Genomic DNA, 16668 nt, shown 5'->3' on the forward strand with positions numbered 1-16668 from the left:
CCCCTCCTCGCCCTGCAGGCCTGATTGTGTTCCTATACAAAGTCAGGAAGCTGTCTGGCCTTTGAGAGCTGCCTTGTTGTGAGGAAACGCACTGCATGCTGGGCTCACATCCAGGGCCGAGCCTCAGTACACAACACAGGCCGCCTCTCCGCCCACGCCACTCTTACATCGGCCTGGGTCCAAATGATTAAAACACATACAGGCATGATTTATTATTATTAATATTATTGTTTAATGTATTGGTTTACATTTATAGTGGCACAAATAAAGATTGTATATCTCTGTAAACCAGGTTTATCAAATTATTAATTTATTAATCCAGTAACTCAAATCAAATCCCAGTCAAATGAATGATGTGTTCTTTGCAGCTCTCCATCATCCGAGTGTGTGTGTGTGTGTGTGTGTGTGCGCGCACGTGTGTGTGTGTGTGTGTGTGTGTGTGTGGCTGCAATATTTCTTTAAGCATAAAAAAAGGGTTAAATCACAACTGGTTTAAGATTATCAGGGTGAAACTCTTCTCATATGAATTAAAATAGCTGCACAATATATTGCACTACAGATATAAGCAAGGCACAAAACGTCTTTATTTCACTCTGATATAAATTACCTTTAGAATAGCCCTTAAATTTTGTTTTATTAAGGATGAAATAAAAACATAAAGTAAAATAAATAGAATTTAATGTTTTGCCAGTATAAAGTCCTACTTTGAGAATCTGGTAAAGTGTCACAGAAACACCAAGATTATTGGAATATTATTGCTAGATTTATTCTGTGTTAAAACACGAGTAGCTACTTCTATATTTTGCCCTTTGGAGGTGAATGAAGCCACAGATACACACACACACACACACACACACACACACACACACACACACAAAAAACAAGAAAAGTTACGACAAAAATATTATAAAGTCATAATAATATTTTGTTATTCTAGGCTAATTTGATTGTAGAGGTTTGGGATAAATTACCATTGGCTCTCCGGGTCCCATAGAAACGGTGATGCAGCGGCGGAGGGGCCGGGTCTTCCTGCAACAGCTGAGGCGGATCTGCAGCTTGATTACGGCTCACAGCGGACTCCAACATAATTGATGACCTAATTGAAAAGCAGGAGGGAGGATGAGAGAGAGAGAGAGAGAGAGAGAGAGAGAGAGAGAGAGAGAGAGAGAGAGAGAGAGAGACACACACACACACACACACACAGAGAGAGAGAGAGAGAGAGAGAGAGAGAGAGAGAGAGAGAGAGAGGGGGGGGGGGGGGGCTCACTCACGGACAGGAGGAGAGAGAGACGCGCTCCAATGAGAAAAGTTTACTTGTTCTTTCTCCGCACAATCCCACAGCTGAGGGCATTGATGTGAGCGCAGAGGCTTTCGGTTTTTTACGCGCACTTCTTTCCCCCCATCTTTCACCCTCACACACGGAGCACCAAGTCCACCTTCTCACCTTTAGTTTAGCGCGTGTCTGTGTTTCTTTTCTTTCCTTTTCCTCCCTTTTATGAATGATTCTCAATCGCAGTACTACTCCTACTGCTAAGATATCCACGGATACCTCGCCGTCCTCGACCGCACGACCTCACCTCGGCACATCTCCCCTCAAGTTCAAACGCCACCAGGACTTTCACTGCAGCTTCAGGCGCACTTGGGGGAAATATCACTCCACGAAGAAAGACTTGATACTTTGTGCAGCTGCAGCCACGGAGGCGACCGTCAACATGAGTCTCAAAGCTGACGCAGAGCCGAATAACAACGTGTCCATCGAAGAGGAGGTGAGTTTAACTCAAGTTTTTTTTATTATTATTTCTCAGCTGCACCGGGACTTTGACATGTAAACTCACTAAAGTTGTGTCTCCGGTCACAGATTCAGACTTAGGTAAGTTTCTGCTCGCAAGCTGTGAGTTGGGTGGAAGTCCTTTTTAGCTCATAGTGGCTATTTCGCCCTCACTTGAAGTGCTGAAGCAGTTTATAAGGAAGCGAGGAAGGCGCGATTTAAAGGGGCGAAACCACTTCCAGAGGAGTATCAAAGTCAGCACATGAGACAGATAAATGTTTAGCAATATGTTCCAAAATGTGTTTTCAACATGCATTTATTTTTCATAACGTTTTCAGTCTTTCTTTTATTTTGTAGCCTAATTACAGCAAATAACCACTAAAATTAACCAATTAAGCTGTTAACTATTAATTGTTGTTTTAATATATAGGCTATATTATTAAAGACCTAATTGCCACCTTCATATTGTGTCTCTGTGACTTATACTGCAGGTTGCTGTAGGTTGAAAACCAGTGGATCAAATCCCAAAAATGACATTGTTTTAAAAGAAAAAAGCTTGAAATTAGAAAATCAGCGGCAGGTCTGGATTGGAAAAGGGGTTAAAAAAAAGTCTTATAAATAAAAATACAAAATCTAGTGATTCTTCTTATTTTTAAAATGCTCATTGATTTCTTTTTTTTTTTTTCTTCTCCACGCTCTTCCTCAGCATCCACAGTTAATTGCGGTGACATTAGTTGTTTGTTTGCGTTCAGGTGCCAAACTAAATAAGATGCGTCATACAAATGCTGCTGGTCTCAGTTAATCATTGAAGAGGCCCTCAGCTCATCATGAAACTGAAACCTTAAAATACATTTAACAGGTTCCAAGAGATCCTTATTTGCAGTTTGTGGGTCTAAATATATAGATTTAAAAAAAAAAAATCTGAATTGTAGCCTATTAAATCCAATAATATTTAAATCAATTAGGTTAATTGAATTGACTCAAATGATCCATGTTGACTTTTCTTTACAGCTGCCACTCTTCAGTTCTGTGTGGCCAGCTATATTTCCTCTTTAATGACTCCTTATGGAGAGACACTGAGGGGAGCGCTGGGCCTTTTGTTGGTCCTCCTTTGTTCCCATTATCTTACAACAAAGCCCCATGAGGCCACTTGACTTTTCTTAGCCTCTTGGTTTTTTTTTTTTTTTTTGTCGTCTTGTAATTAAAAGCAAAGAGTAAGCAAACAGGATAGAGATCTGTTTAGAAGCCAAAAAGTCTGTTTTTAGACTTGTTAAATCACCGAGATATATTATCTTGTCATCAACAGTTGTTCTGTTTTGTTTCTAGACATCCTCATACATATATGACTGATGCATTTCAGATTTTATTAAAACATACAGGGGACTCCTGGAGCCGCTCAGTCAACAAGAAGCCGGTGGACAAATTAAAACATCTCCATTGAGTTTGTGTCCAGCTGTGCCGGCCTTGAATATCTGTATGTGCTGACTTGTAAAGGGCTGAGAATTGCTGCTGTGCGGCACCTGAAAAATGCTGGAGGGCCGGCAGGGTCGGGGCCGCGGGTCAGAGGAAGGAAATGGTGTCACGCTGTGCACCGTTGTTCAGTGCTGTTTGTCTGGCAGCCACATTGTACTGAGGGCCTCCCCACCGGCTGGGAACTAATGGGCCTCGCACTGCACACTTTATTTCCCCGGCCACGCTGAACTGTACGCGGCATCGGTTCTCAATGCCTGGTCAGGGAATGTCCAGGGGTCCTTGAAGGGGATCCAGGGGTCCCCAGCAGGATGAAGACCATCTTATGTTCAAACGTTTAACTCAAAACATGTTGGAGGAAAGACAGGATGTTTTTGTTTTAATCATTCATAGATTGTTCAGATCTGACAATTGGACAAATGTTAAATTCTAAAGGGATTATTTTGAAATCCGTTTTATCAATTGGTTGTATGTTTTGGTCCTGACAAGGGTCCAAAACAGTGGTTCCCAACCTGAGGGTCAGGAGCCAGCCAAGAGGTCGCCTGATTAATCTGAGGGTGATAAGATGGTTTAAAGAATAGTAAAGCGAGGGGGGAAAAAAACATGGTTTATTTTTCAGACTTTCTTATTATCTTTGCTTTATTAACTACTGGATCATTTTACCTCTTTCTTTTTTTATCAATCGTAGTATCAATGCGTAAAGGCATCAGTTTTACTTGACAATAGGAAATATACATTGTTTTGCACAATTTATACCCTACCTCAGAAAATAAAGGACTCTTTGATAAAGAGGAGTAGTTTTTTTTTTTTTTTTTGTTTAAGAATCTTTTTTCACTCATTTGTCTTCAATCTGATTTTGTTAACAAGATGAGTGAAAATCGTATCGCGAGTTATATCGAATCGTGAGTCGAGTGTATCGTTCAGTATCCTACAGATGAGGGATTGCTTGAAGATGTGGTTTTGGTTTTAAAGGGTCACAAGACAAACATTCCTTGTCTTGCCTTAAAGGGCCAAATCACACACGCAGTATACAAAACAACTTTATTGTGCATTGTAGCTTGTAGGCTTCATCAGCGTCAAGAAAAAGGTTAAGAACACCTGACCAACAACTGAGTCATGAGTCGGTTCATATGTCCAGCTCAAGCTTTAGTCACATTGTGGGCTTTTTTTTTTTTTTTTTTTTTTATATTTCAGAAATAAAATTTTCTCTTTATTCCCTTTCTCATATTAACAGGACTTGATGGCCATGAACGTATACTGCATGTACACTTACAAGTTCCAGTAAATGCATATGTGTGGTGATTAAGGAGGAAATGAGAAATGTTGGGACCATGGCCAAGCATTTTTATATTTGTTTTGTGCAGCTTTCAGGGCGGCATGTGGTATAAGAACTATCTAAAGACACTGAATATTAATTAGATGGTCACTTCCAGTTCACAAAATGCTGCTTTGCTTCTTGTTTGCAGGTACGAACACTGTTTGTCAGTGGCCTTCCAGTCGATATCAAACCCCGGGAACTTTACCTTCTCTTCAGACCTTTTAAGGTAAGTTACAACATGATGTATTCCTAAGGAGGGTCTTGTGCTTTTGGGGTATATAAATGGAATAGACTAGACTTCCTACCCTCATTAGATATAAAGCAAAGGTAGGTGCTGTGCCAGGTGATGAAAGAGTCATGAAAAGTCTCTGAAATGAATATCTGCACACAGAGGACAACCTTTTTAAACATTTTATTAAAGTATTGAGGAAGCAACTGCAATCCAGTGTGCAGGTAATCTTTTTAACCCCCTTTTTATGATGCAGTAATATTACTGCCTGTAGCATTTGATGCTTCAGCTCACACAGAAGAAAGTTTTATCTGTGCTCCTTTTTTTTTAGTTTTTGTTTTGTCGTTTAATCAAACAATCCCCCTGTTAATGGAAGTCCAGATATTTGCATATATGGAAATGAGGCCACATCATTGTTTGTCCATTGCTCTGTTTTTTGACTGGACTCCGGTTCCATAAACACCCCTCCCACCCGTGTCCTAACTAACCAAATTGGAAGTGGTATCCCTCGCACATGGATGATCTTGTGGAATGTGTAAATGAGTAGCCCTCGCGATTGGCCAACGAACCCTCTCCGTGACCCAGCTCGCCCACAGTGTAGGGAAATTTTTATTTCCCCTCGTAACATTCACGAATTGTGACACCACTGAAATGTTTTCTTTTCATAATTCACTGTTAACACTTTTTGTCTTTTTTACTTCAGCAGTAGGCAAACACGGCACACTGTGGAAATGTGGTTAAATCTGATTCCTTGAAGGTTTACATTTAAATTAACCATTTTTTATTTAGAGAAACCCTTTTAAAATTGACTGTTCTACTCTTGTTTTTCAACTCTGTATTACTGAAGCTAAATCTGGTTTGGATTGTTGGTAAGGATTTATCACAGCCAGTGAAAGTTGTTTAATTTTCCATAGTTGTAAATCAGGATCAGGAGAGATCCCATCTATCAATACTATGGTCAGGCAAAATTCCCCTTCGTTTCTCAGGAATTTGCTCCTACTTTAACCAACCCTTGTGCTGTTTTTCACTTGGTTTAAAATCAGTGGCTTTATTTGGAAATCATGCTTAATCTGTTTTTAAACAAGTACAAAAGAGAGAACCTTCACATATCTGATATGTGCTTTCTCCCTTTTCAAACTAAACATGATCTTCATTTTAGCGTTGAGGATAAAATCATCTATATTGAATACTGCATTTGTTGGAAATGTGCATGTTTTGCCTTATTTTACCATAACAAATGCAATACTGCCACTAAAGGATCTGTGGTGGCCTGCTCTCATGCTCAAAGTGAAGGTGCACACAAGCAGGTTACTCCTGATATAGCGAGAAGTGTTCATGCCTGACTTGCTGCATGTGACTCCTGGGTGGATAATTGGCTATCTTTCTTCCCTGCAGGGTTATGAAGGGTCACTGATTAAGTTAACATCAAAACAGGTGAGATGCCTTCCATCAGTGGTAGGAACTGCTTTTGATTCTATACTAAAATACTAAACAAATGGCGAGGCAGTGTTGGCTCGCTTTGTAATTTCAACATTGGCTTAAAATAAAAATATATTTCTACTTCAGCATGAATATAATGATTTTAAGATGATTACTGATTCAACAAAAATGCAGCCTCTTCTTGCATGTTGATGATCCTCCTTTTGGTCTCGATTGTCACAGTGTGTTTCTTCCCTTTTTTACCTTCCAGCCTGTCGGGTTTGTAACCTTTGACAGTCGGTCTGGAGCTGAAGCTGCAAAAAATGCACTAAATGTAAGCATAGTTTTATTTTTGTATTTCCTCTTTGTTTGATTTTTCCCTTTTTTAAATATGTTTCTTTGTATTTCTTAGATTTGTTCTAACCTTGCTTAAACCTAGAAAAAAAGTGAGTGATTGGGAGAATTCTTCTTTCCCATTAAAATTTCTCAAAGCCAACCCATTTTGTCTTTTATAATTCAATGGCAGGGCCATTTTTGGAAAGAGGCCAGAATCCCGTAGCCTTACGGTAGTTTACTTTGACCTTGATACACACCCCTTCTTAGTCTGGTATAGCTTTCCTTATTTTGCATATCACCGCTTTACTGTAATACTTGTTCTATAGCCACATGTTGTAGTGTTATTTGGACACATCTTCAGTAGTGTAACCTCCTTATTTTGTCACCCAGTAGCCCACATTGGCAGTATCTAACACTTCTCTCTCATAGCCTAGCCTTCCTTATGAGCATCACCTCTTAGACACACCAGCAGTCACACACACAGACACACACATACACCAAAATACTACTCACCTGCATGTGGGCACAACGCTTAGGGCACAAGAACACAAGCAGGGTTAAACCACCTAAAAGGAATTACACTCAAAGTCTCCATCGGCCCTTTTCCTCGTCTCTCCTTCTGGCTCGTGCGATGGGGTGAACTCCTCCTCCAGTTGCCTGTGCTCTTGATTTTGTCATGAGGAAAAAGAGATGCAAGCATGTTGAAATACTTCAGGAGTGTATCCTTCAGTCTGCCCCTTTTTTAAAGGTTTTGAAGACCTTTTCTTTTATGAGCAGCTTTAGTTCAGTGAAAGCAGTCAGGTGGAGGAGGGTGTTTTAACATCCCACACGAGGACAAGGACTGTTTGGCTCAGGGGAGGCTTGAAGGATACATCCTGAGTATTGACGCATGGCTTTAGGAAAGGAGGCCATGTGAGACTACTGAGCTACAGCCCCTCAAACTCAGCCCACCTCCCTTACGATACTATGTCCCCCTCCTCCCCTCCTCCATCTCTCCCCCCAGGGTATCCGTTTTGACCCCGAAAGTCCCCAGACCCTGCGCTTAGAGTTTGCTAAAGCCAACACGAAGATGGCAAAGAGTAAGCTGATGGCCACACCGAACCCCACAAATATCCACCCTGCTCTAGGAGCACACTTCATTGCACGGGACCCATGTAAGTTGTACGGCTGCACCACTCTAGGCTCTCTCATCCACTCTCACCATGGCAATGCCAGTACTCGATTGCCCTTTTTAAAATCTGTCTTAGGATATTGTGGCATTAAAGAGAAATGGGCAGGGGTTAAAAACAGTATCTAACAAATTAAGGACTAACTCACCTCCACATGCATGTGTCATCTCGACTTACGACAGCCGCTTTGCTTCTGTCCAGCTGGGAAATTCCACTCACAGGGTTTAGTCAGCAGTTGTGTCTCTGCTCTCTTTGCCTAAACACCTGCTGGATTCATTAGTTTTGAACAGGTGATGGTTGACAACGTTGTTGAGCTGCATTCAGACCAGATTTCCCCTGGAGAAATTTGCTGGTGTGGTGTATAAAAAGCAAGGAGGGAAGGAGGGGCAGGAAACTGTGGGTAGGGTGTAAACATGGCTAAACGGCTAAAAACAGCAATATTATAAATACAGCATTATATTAAACGTTTTATTGTCATTAACCTCTGTCTTTGTCTTACACTCACTGCAGCCAAACGGCATCCTTTCTCCTCTTGTATTTCGTCATGCCCTTATAAAACAAGAATAAAACAAATCAATTCTAATTGAGAGGTCAGTTCCACCCGCTCTCAAACTGACTGGACATTGAAAAGCCCGTTTCGTGTATCAAAGTCCAATCAGATTGAACTCAAAGGGAAAGAGGCGAGTCAATTTGCCACCAGAAGAAAATGTGTACCACCCAGTTCCACATAGAAATGAATGGGAAGTGAAATCTGGTCTTACTGCACCTTTATTTTTTTTGAGTTTTAAAGATATTAATATTCTTTTAGTGAGAGTAAAAGATATTACTATGTTTAATCCCTGGTCAATAGTAAACCAAAAAGCCACATAATGACACAAAGCAGTAAGAAACTATTTTTTTCAGCATGTATTGATTACACATTTTCTTCCTTATTTAAAGTTTGTGTACTGATTGCTTATATGATCCCATATGTTCAAGGGTAGGTCAGTCAGCCTTTTGTTTCCTCCCACCCTGTACTTCCCCAGATGATCTGACAGGGGCAGCACTGATCCCAGCATCTCCTGATGCCTGGACTCCTTACCCCCTGTACACCACGGAGCTGACCCCAGGCCTCCCTCACGCAGCCTTTACTTACCCAGCGGCTGCTGCCGCAGCTGCAGCCCTCCACGCCCAGGTGAGGGACCAACCGGTGTGTGTCTCTTTCTTTTATTCTAGTACACTTTTCTCTAGTACACACTCAGCTGATAATAGAGGGAGCCTTTTTATATACGTGAATAAAGGCCTGCGTTTGTATCATGCACGGCTGCCATAAAATGCATGAGTTTTAAAAGTTGCAGTGTGCATGTTTTCACATTGCTCAGTTAGTCCATCACAGCTACAAAGAAGTTGCTTATTGAGGGGAATAAAGTTTAATCCTAAAACTCAGTAGATAATTAAGGACACACCGCTGCAATTTCAAACTTCAAAACGTAGTGCACTATTAAAAGCAGAGATTCAGATTCTTGAAACAATCCCAGTGGTCCTGTGAGGTATTACAATAACCACATAAAGACCTGCTGAAGCCAACCCAGATATCAAGCCTTCAGGTTGCTGTTTGCTGCACAACTTGTGCCCAGTATTAATATTATGAAACGGGGGGCTGAATGGATGTTAAAACCATGAGTTATATTGTAATAAAAAGATTTGTCATTTTGAAATGGAAACTGTCTCGACTCCTGCGCCGCCATCAGTGGAAGTAATGTGTACATTCTTTGATGTAGTGTAACCTTACAATACACTTGCCTTAAATCCCTCTTTGTGGTTGTCATCTGGCTGTTTTTGGCTCATCGCTTCCTTTTTGTGGATGAGTCTCAGACGTGAAGGTATAAATCTTTACTTTAATGGAACTCCATGCGTCACCGTCCTGTCAGTGGGCTGAAGGATAAAAGCTTCTCTTACTGATAAAATATCCATGTTTTGGTCTGCAGCTTCAACTAATCATTTCAGAAAAACACTAATTCTGATACCAACTAAGATTCTGTGCTAGTTTGCATTTAGGCTGTAGCTTCACGCTGTCAGGGTTTCAGTCTGAAATCAATTTAAAAAGAATTGTATCTGGATCTGGTTTACAAATATTCATTCATGTCCATGTCGTCTGAAAATGTGATCAAACAAGATGGAGGAGAATGGGTGTACAAAATGTTTACATTATAAGGTAATGGCAGTCCAAATGGTACAGCACTAGTGCAGTGGGCAGGGCTTTAAGTAACAATAGCAATGGAAAATATTTCTCTTGTTGGGTCATTTAAAGTTCATTGTGATCAAACTTCCTCCTGCAATGTTGGAGCACAGGGGAGTGCTACACTGCAAAGTAGGCAGCTATTACATAGGCCATTTTGTCGGGCACAAGGGGCAGAGGAATGTAAGGTATTTGCTCGGAGAAATTGTCAGACCTGATGGCCTTCTCTGGAGGTGCCAACTTACTGTCCACGTTCCTGTTGGAACATAAGCTGACTGTAGCCACACAAAGGGGGCAAAAGCCTTTTTAATTGCAATCTGATGAGAGATCCCTAAAATGCTCCAGAGTTCTCTTCCCACTGACACAGCAATGTAACCTCAAGAGTCTCTAAACAACTGTCGATAACCTCCTGAGTATATTAAGCTGTTAGGGCCTGCAGTCGTGGCCTCTGTCCTGTTTAATTCAATGTGAGGCCTCATTCTGCCACAGGTTTTAGTCACAGGTGTGGAAAAGGTACGGGCATACCAGCTGTCACTGTGGAAATGTTTAACACACGGAGAGATTCAACGCTCCACATTTCCATGCCTGTTAATTACTCGGACTATTGTCCTCAATGAGCGGCTACGTGACCCACATTCCCTTGGCTTCAGTGACCAGGGCTTAAAGGGACAGTCCTCCTAAACCTGTTTTATAAAAGTACATTTTCAAAGTGTGTTCATGGATGAAATCTGCAGATGATTTCAAGGACTGAAGCCTGGTTTTGGTCTGGTGTATATGACTATGTTTGTGTTTCTTTAGATGCGCTGGTACCCTACACCCTCTGAGACTTCCCAGCCTGGATGGAAGTCCCGGCAGTTTTGTTAGATATTTAGTGAGTAACCTTTGGTCCAACAGTGTGTGTTCAGATTTGCCAACCCCCTCACCCACTGTCTCTATCATGCAAACTGAAAACTGCAGAATGTGTCATGTCAACATAATGAAAATGCCCCAAAACTGATTAAGTGTTAAAGGTTGAGGCTGGATCTTTTATTGTATAATCCAATGAAAACATAAAAACCAACAGTGTGTTGATCTTTCAGTACTTTGACTTTCCCAGTCGGTCTGTGGCACTCTGCCTCAAGCCAGTGTGTTCCTGCTAAAGACATAAATGCCATGAAATACTTAACTAGCACACCAAATGTGTATTAATCCACAGCTGGAAATGGTCCCCAACAAACCCGCTATTTACTTCTGAAACTATGTAATTGTGGCCTGTTTTTGTGATTTGTCTTCAAAAGGAACAAATTGGCTTGGGACTAAAAGCTGCTGACAGGCTATGGAAGTCCATGTATTGAGTCCATGTATATAATAATAATAATAATAATAATAATAATAATAATAATAATAAAAAAGAAGATCCAAGTTTTATTTTTTAATGAAGCTAACTGTTCTTCCTGTTTTCTTCAGGCCTCTGGAAACCACACCTTTGTCCAGCTGAAGTGAGGTTTGCCAAGCTCTTCATTAATTTAATCAGGTTTATTTAATGGACAAATGTGCATTACTATAAACAAACAGTATTTATATCTCCTCCCGATTGTCTATGGGGGGAGTGTGAGTTGAAACCATCTTGCTGTCGACAATCTGAGCTTATCCTTGGCAACTATTGCGGTACCATCTTAGCACTTCAAAAAAAAAACCCTCATGCAAAGCCTAGTCAAACTCCATGGATCATAATTGCAGAGGAAATTTGACGAATTGAAGTTACCGTTGTTAAGCTAGTCCTTCTATGGGTTTACCGCTGCTCCTGGGAGGTTTAGAAGCGTTAAGAGTCATTGCATGTTAGTCTTTTTGGCATGAATTTAGAACGCAGAGTTCTGTGTATCCTAATTTTCTTAGTGTTTGTGTTGCCTCTTTACCTTGGCCTAGACAGCTAAATGTTTTGTTTTCCCGTAGAACCTTGGTCTTACCTCTGTGAAAGCTAGGCTGTTGTGTAAATGGCTTATCTCGCATGGACCTTGTGAATGCATCCCTACGTTCTGACAACCCCAGTCCCTATGATCATATCAATGTCTGTCATTATTTGAGCAAAGGAAAGTACAAATATTTTTGTACTTTTTGCGTAATGTATATTTATGCATTTTTGTGCAACTAAATAATGAACCTGTATAAGTTGGATGTTTAGTCGTCTCTTGTGTTTTTGGTGTTACTTTTTGATCCTATAATCCCGTTGACGTAGTTTTAAAGAGGAAAAAAGTGCAATTTGTTTAAAGGGGAAGTGGGTATCTGTCAAATGGTATTCTGAACGTGGCTTGTGCCATTCTGCTAAAATGAGATTGCTGTAAAACGATCTTTCAGAATGTGAAACTGGACTACAAACGTAAAGGGTTGCTTTTTTTGGGGGGCCATTTTGAAATGGGAAGCAGGATTAGAGCGATGGAGGAATTTAGTTTGTGGTTTAGAACATGTGTCTTTGTATCTGCTGTGCATAAGATGTAAAAAATATTCCCATCTTATGAATAAAAGAAGTGAATGCATTTGTGTTTAAGCATCTGTTATTTTATCACTGCGGCCAATCAAAGCTAACAAAGGCTCTGACACTGGATGCTAACTCCAAAAATTGAACTGTGGACATCAGATGTTGACATCAATAATTCATGCCAACTTTTCATTTGTAATGCACCGTTGCATTAGTGTCTCTTTGCATCATCCGTGGAGCTGACCTCCACACTCTGCCCTCATAAGCTGGTAAGATGCTGCTCAACCAACCATGACGGCTCCTCGAGGGACTCTTAAGTGACTGTTCTCAATATGACCAGCTGCTTAATTGTAAGGTGGCGGTGCTGCTGGTTAACTGTAAACATTTGTCCATATTGTGCCAATTAAGTTGTCATATACGGGACTGATATTGCATCTGATGTTGCTTTTTACAAAAATGTATGCAATACCCAATGACAGACTTATGGTAAAGCTTTAGATCAGCATCCACTGAATGATAGCTGGGAGTTAAAGCTTTATAGAATAGAATAAGCGTCATTGTCATATATACAATCACATACAGCACAACATATAGAAAATTTGTTCTTTGCATTTAACCCGTCTTAAGTACTAGGAGCAGTGCCCAAGACCAACTCCAAGGCAGTGCAATATGCAAACTCCACACAGAAAGGCCCTGCTAATAATTGAGGCATTACATTACATTGAAATGTATTTAAATTCCATATTTCTAGTTTTTGAATGTTTTAAGCAAAAATCTGGATTTGAGAAGTGCTAGTGCAGGACTGATCAATTGAATGATTTTGATAATTTATCAAGCAAAACTGTGAAAAATGTATCCGTTCCTTAAATGTGATTTTGCTTTTATTGTAAACTGAGTAAATTTGGGTTTTTAGATTGTAGGTCAGACAAAAGACACTTAAAGGCATCTCCACAAGCTCTCAGAAACTGACTAAATCTGAAAAATTAAGATTAATAGATAATGAAAATAATTTGTTGCAGCCATAAGGGGATTTAATAATGCATCAATTGATGTTGTCTTATAGAGAACTGATCATTCAAATCTAGAGAAATAAAACCAAACGAACACTGTTCAGAGGAAGAAAATGTTTTTATCAGCCACTTGCCCTTCACAGAAAAACGGGTCATTTAACATCACTTTCTCTCAGAATATTTGGATTGACATGAAATCAATACAGAGTGTGAAGATGGGGATTCTGCAGATTGGAAGACAGAACATTTGCTTTTCTCTGCTGTTTTTATCCTTCAGGCACAAGCTGTATTCCAGGATCAGATATAAACCTAAACATACTGTATACTATCCCTTCTGTTACTGGCAGTAGTTGATATTTTTGTTCTCTCAGAAGCCTCTATAACTGGGGATTGTTAGAAGATGCTAGAAATGTTATGTATGAAACACAATTTCTATATTCTTTGTGCATTTATCCTACACTCATCTTCCGAGGCTGCAGTGGGTCAGTGAGGTTCGGGATCGACATTTTCCTTTAAAAACTAAAATTAAAATAAAGGTTACAGCAAAATCAGACAACAAAAGAGTAGCTATATTTATGCAAGCCAGAATGAATATGTTGGCATTTCCGTATTTCTTTGTTTCTGTAAGAAATAAATAGATAATAAATACATGGATGAATAAATACATAAATACACGAAGCCATCCATGTATTTATTGCATAGTGTAATATACAATAAAACCTTAAGCATCCATATTTTGTAGACTCTTAAAATGAAAATGCAGTTATGATTATAGTTTGCCCTTATGTTTCAGAGAAATGTGGGAGAAAAAAAGCCTTTATATTTAATTAATTTCACACATTCTCAAACAAATATTGTCAGACACAAATATATGTACAGTATGTGTACGTAGATGTACATGTACATTACTGCTTCTTGTGTAAACAATACATTGTAAACTAATTGCTTCATGTTGTTACAATAAAATAAAACAACACTGTATCTGAGCCACAAGGTTTATGGTTTATTATGCCAACGTATGTATTTGAATATGTAGAATATAAGAAGGAAAAATCTTCCTTTGGTTAAGCAATAAAACAACAGGAAGCTCAATCAAAAAGCATGGAGAGTTATTTTAATACAGGACTTTTTCGCCCTCTACTGGCCCAACATCCACACGACGAGATGGAGAGAGCAAGATGATGAAAATAAGGGCATCAACTGCAGATAAAGGTTCTTTTTTTCAGCTGTGCTCTCAGAAACATCAGGACTCACCTTTAGATTAAATATGTATTTTAACATATAATCAAACTGTATCACATTGTAATTAAATGAGCTCTGCTCATCCACAAATATATTCTGTTTTATATTTTTACAGCACATAATTCTAATTAATCAACCTAATTATCTAATTTAAACCCATATACCATATTTCATATACCATAGTTACAGATTTCCAAACCAACCCTGTGTGAATTATTAGTTTAAATAAGAAATGACAAGGCTTCTTCAAACTACATAACTCTTATCTATAACTGCATTTATTGCTAATTTGGTGTATTTTATTTGTGTGCTTGTGTTCTATTATTCTTTGCCCTCACTGAACTAATTCTTCTGCTGCTTGCATAGACTTTATTTCCCACGCAGCTAAATGACTTTCCATCTTACCCAGTCTTAAATTAAGTTAGGTGACAGCTCTTGCCTCTGATTACATTCTCACAAAGCCTTTTTTTTATCAAGTGTCAGTTCCACTTGAAGCACAAAGGTCATAACACAATCAATTAAATTTAAATCCTCTCACATTTTACCTACACTGCTGTTGTGAGTATCTACTGTGTGTACTTATCTTTTAACCTGAAATCAACCCCATTTCTTCAATAGGTCACCTTTTTGTGAATGGAAACCCCCTCAACATCTGAACCCTGGAGCGTCTTTGAACCTCAACATGAAGTGGAAGCTTTTCATCATAATCTCATGACCAACAGTGAACTGTAAACGTAACTGCATGAACTATGCTGTTATCGGGGATAGAAACCTCAGTTTAATATGCAAATTTTAAGGTTTTATGCTTTGTTGCATGTGTTTTATTTATACATGGTAAATGCACTGCACACATAGCACCTTTCAAACCACCTACCACTCAAAGCTTTTTACACTACAGGTCACAATCACCCATTCACACACATTTATAAACTGATGACAGAGGCAGCCATGCAGGGTATCAACAGCTTATCAGAAGCTAATTAACCCCATTCACTCTCACATACCGATAAGACAGCATCGAGAGTAATTTGGGGTTCAGTATCTTGCCTCGTGGACACACATTTTTCATCACTACTATATTGTTTGTTTTTGTCACCATATTTGTTGTATATATTACATGTCCTTGTGCTGCTTTTATGTTTTGGTGAGCTTAATATACGAGTTTTATGCAGCAGCAGTTGAAAGATTTACACAGTGTGGGGGGTCCTAAGGAAGCGGAAGCAGTAGGGTGAGTCAAAATGAGAAATTCATCCACCAGGAAAGATAGGAATGACCTTGTTGTGACCAGTTCTGGGCCTGAAAACTGCACAGCAAGACTGCACCGGTGGGTAAAACTGCTCAGCACATCACCAGACTGAGCTGCCATCCATGGAGGATTATTGTCAACGGGATCATTTTTGAGCTCAAACTGTGTCATTTTATGTGCATGCATGGTATTGATACATTTACACTTTATACTACTGCCTCACTTATTTCCTGACACTGTGCATTCATAATATACTGCAATGGTTCCACAGATTACTTACTGTTTACATCACAGTATATATATTTATTTATGTACCTACCTACCACCTGTTCTCATTATGTATATACATGTACTACATTACTGCACAACCTATTTACATACATACAGTTAATACATTGTACTGTTACTGTACAGCCATCCACCACAGTAGTCATTTTATTTTATATTATTAGGATTTATTCCTATATTTTGGCTTCTGCACTATTTTATGTCATAGAATCTAATTAGATTTTACTTAAATGACTTTTTTCTGTGCATATTTGTCCGTTTGTCTGTATTATCTGTACATTGTTAGGGCGCCTGAGATCTAAAAACCTGATTGCCAATGACTGCTTTAGTGTAATTGTTGTTCACTTAAAAGTGGCCAGCATGTGATCCAAATACAGGACAGGTCAATGCTCACTTTTCCTCCAGATAATGCAACTTCCATTTTCTACTGTTGGGTCAACAAATGTGGATGAAAGGGTTGTTTCTTAAGATATGCTTTTAAGGCTTGATGTAGGAACTTT

The 16668-nt window shown here is 39.4% G+C and overlaps 1 protein-coding gene across 2 annotated transcripts; it reads left to right on the forward strand.

Moving 5' to 3' along the window:
- The first annotated feature begins 1330 nt into the window (after positions 1 to 1330).
- LOC127351139 (RNA-binding protein, mRNA-processing factor 2a) lies at positions 1331 to 12440 on the forward strand. 2 transcript variants are annotated; one of them, XM_051378396.1, is made up of 8 exons: positions 1331 to 1766; positions 4705 to 4782; positions 6181 to 6219; positions 6476 to 6538; positions 7544 to 7694; positions 8735 to 8898; positions 10726 to 10798; positions 11374 to 12440. In XM_051378396.1, exons 1-7 carry the CDS (start codon positions 1500 to 1502, stop codon positions 10789 to 10791), a joined length of 828 nt encoding a protein of 275 aa, XP_051234356.1. In that variant the 5' UTR covers positions 1331 to 1499; the 3' UTR covers positions 10792 to 10798; positions 11374 to 12440. The 2 variants fall into 2 exon arrangements, with proteins under 2 accessions (XP_051234356.1, XP_051234357.1); XM_051378397.1 differs by having other exon boundaries at positions 1332 to 1766; positions 8735 to 8883.
- Positions 12441 to 16668: the final 4228 nt, after the last annotated feature.

This window comes from Dicentrarchus labrax, unplaced genomic scaffold (genome assembly GCF_905237075.1).
Source record: "Dicentrarchus labrax unplaced genomic scaffold, dlabrax2021, whole genome shotgun sequence".
Lineage (NCBI taxonomy): Eukaryota > Metazoa > Chordata > Actinopteri > Moronidae > Dicentrarchus > Dicentrarchus labrax.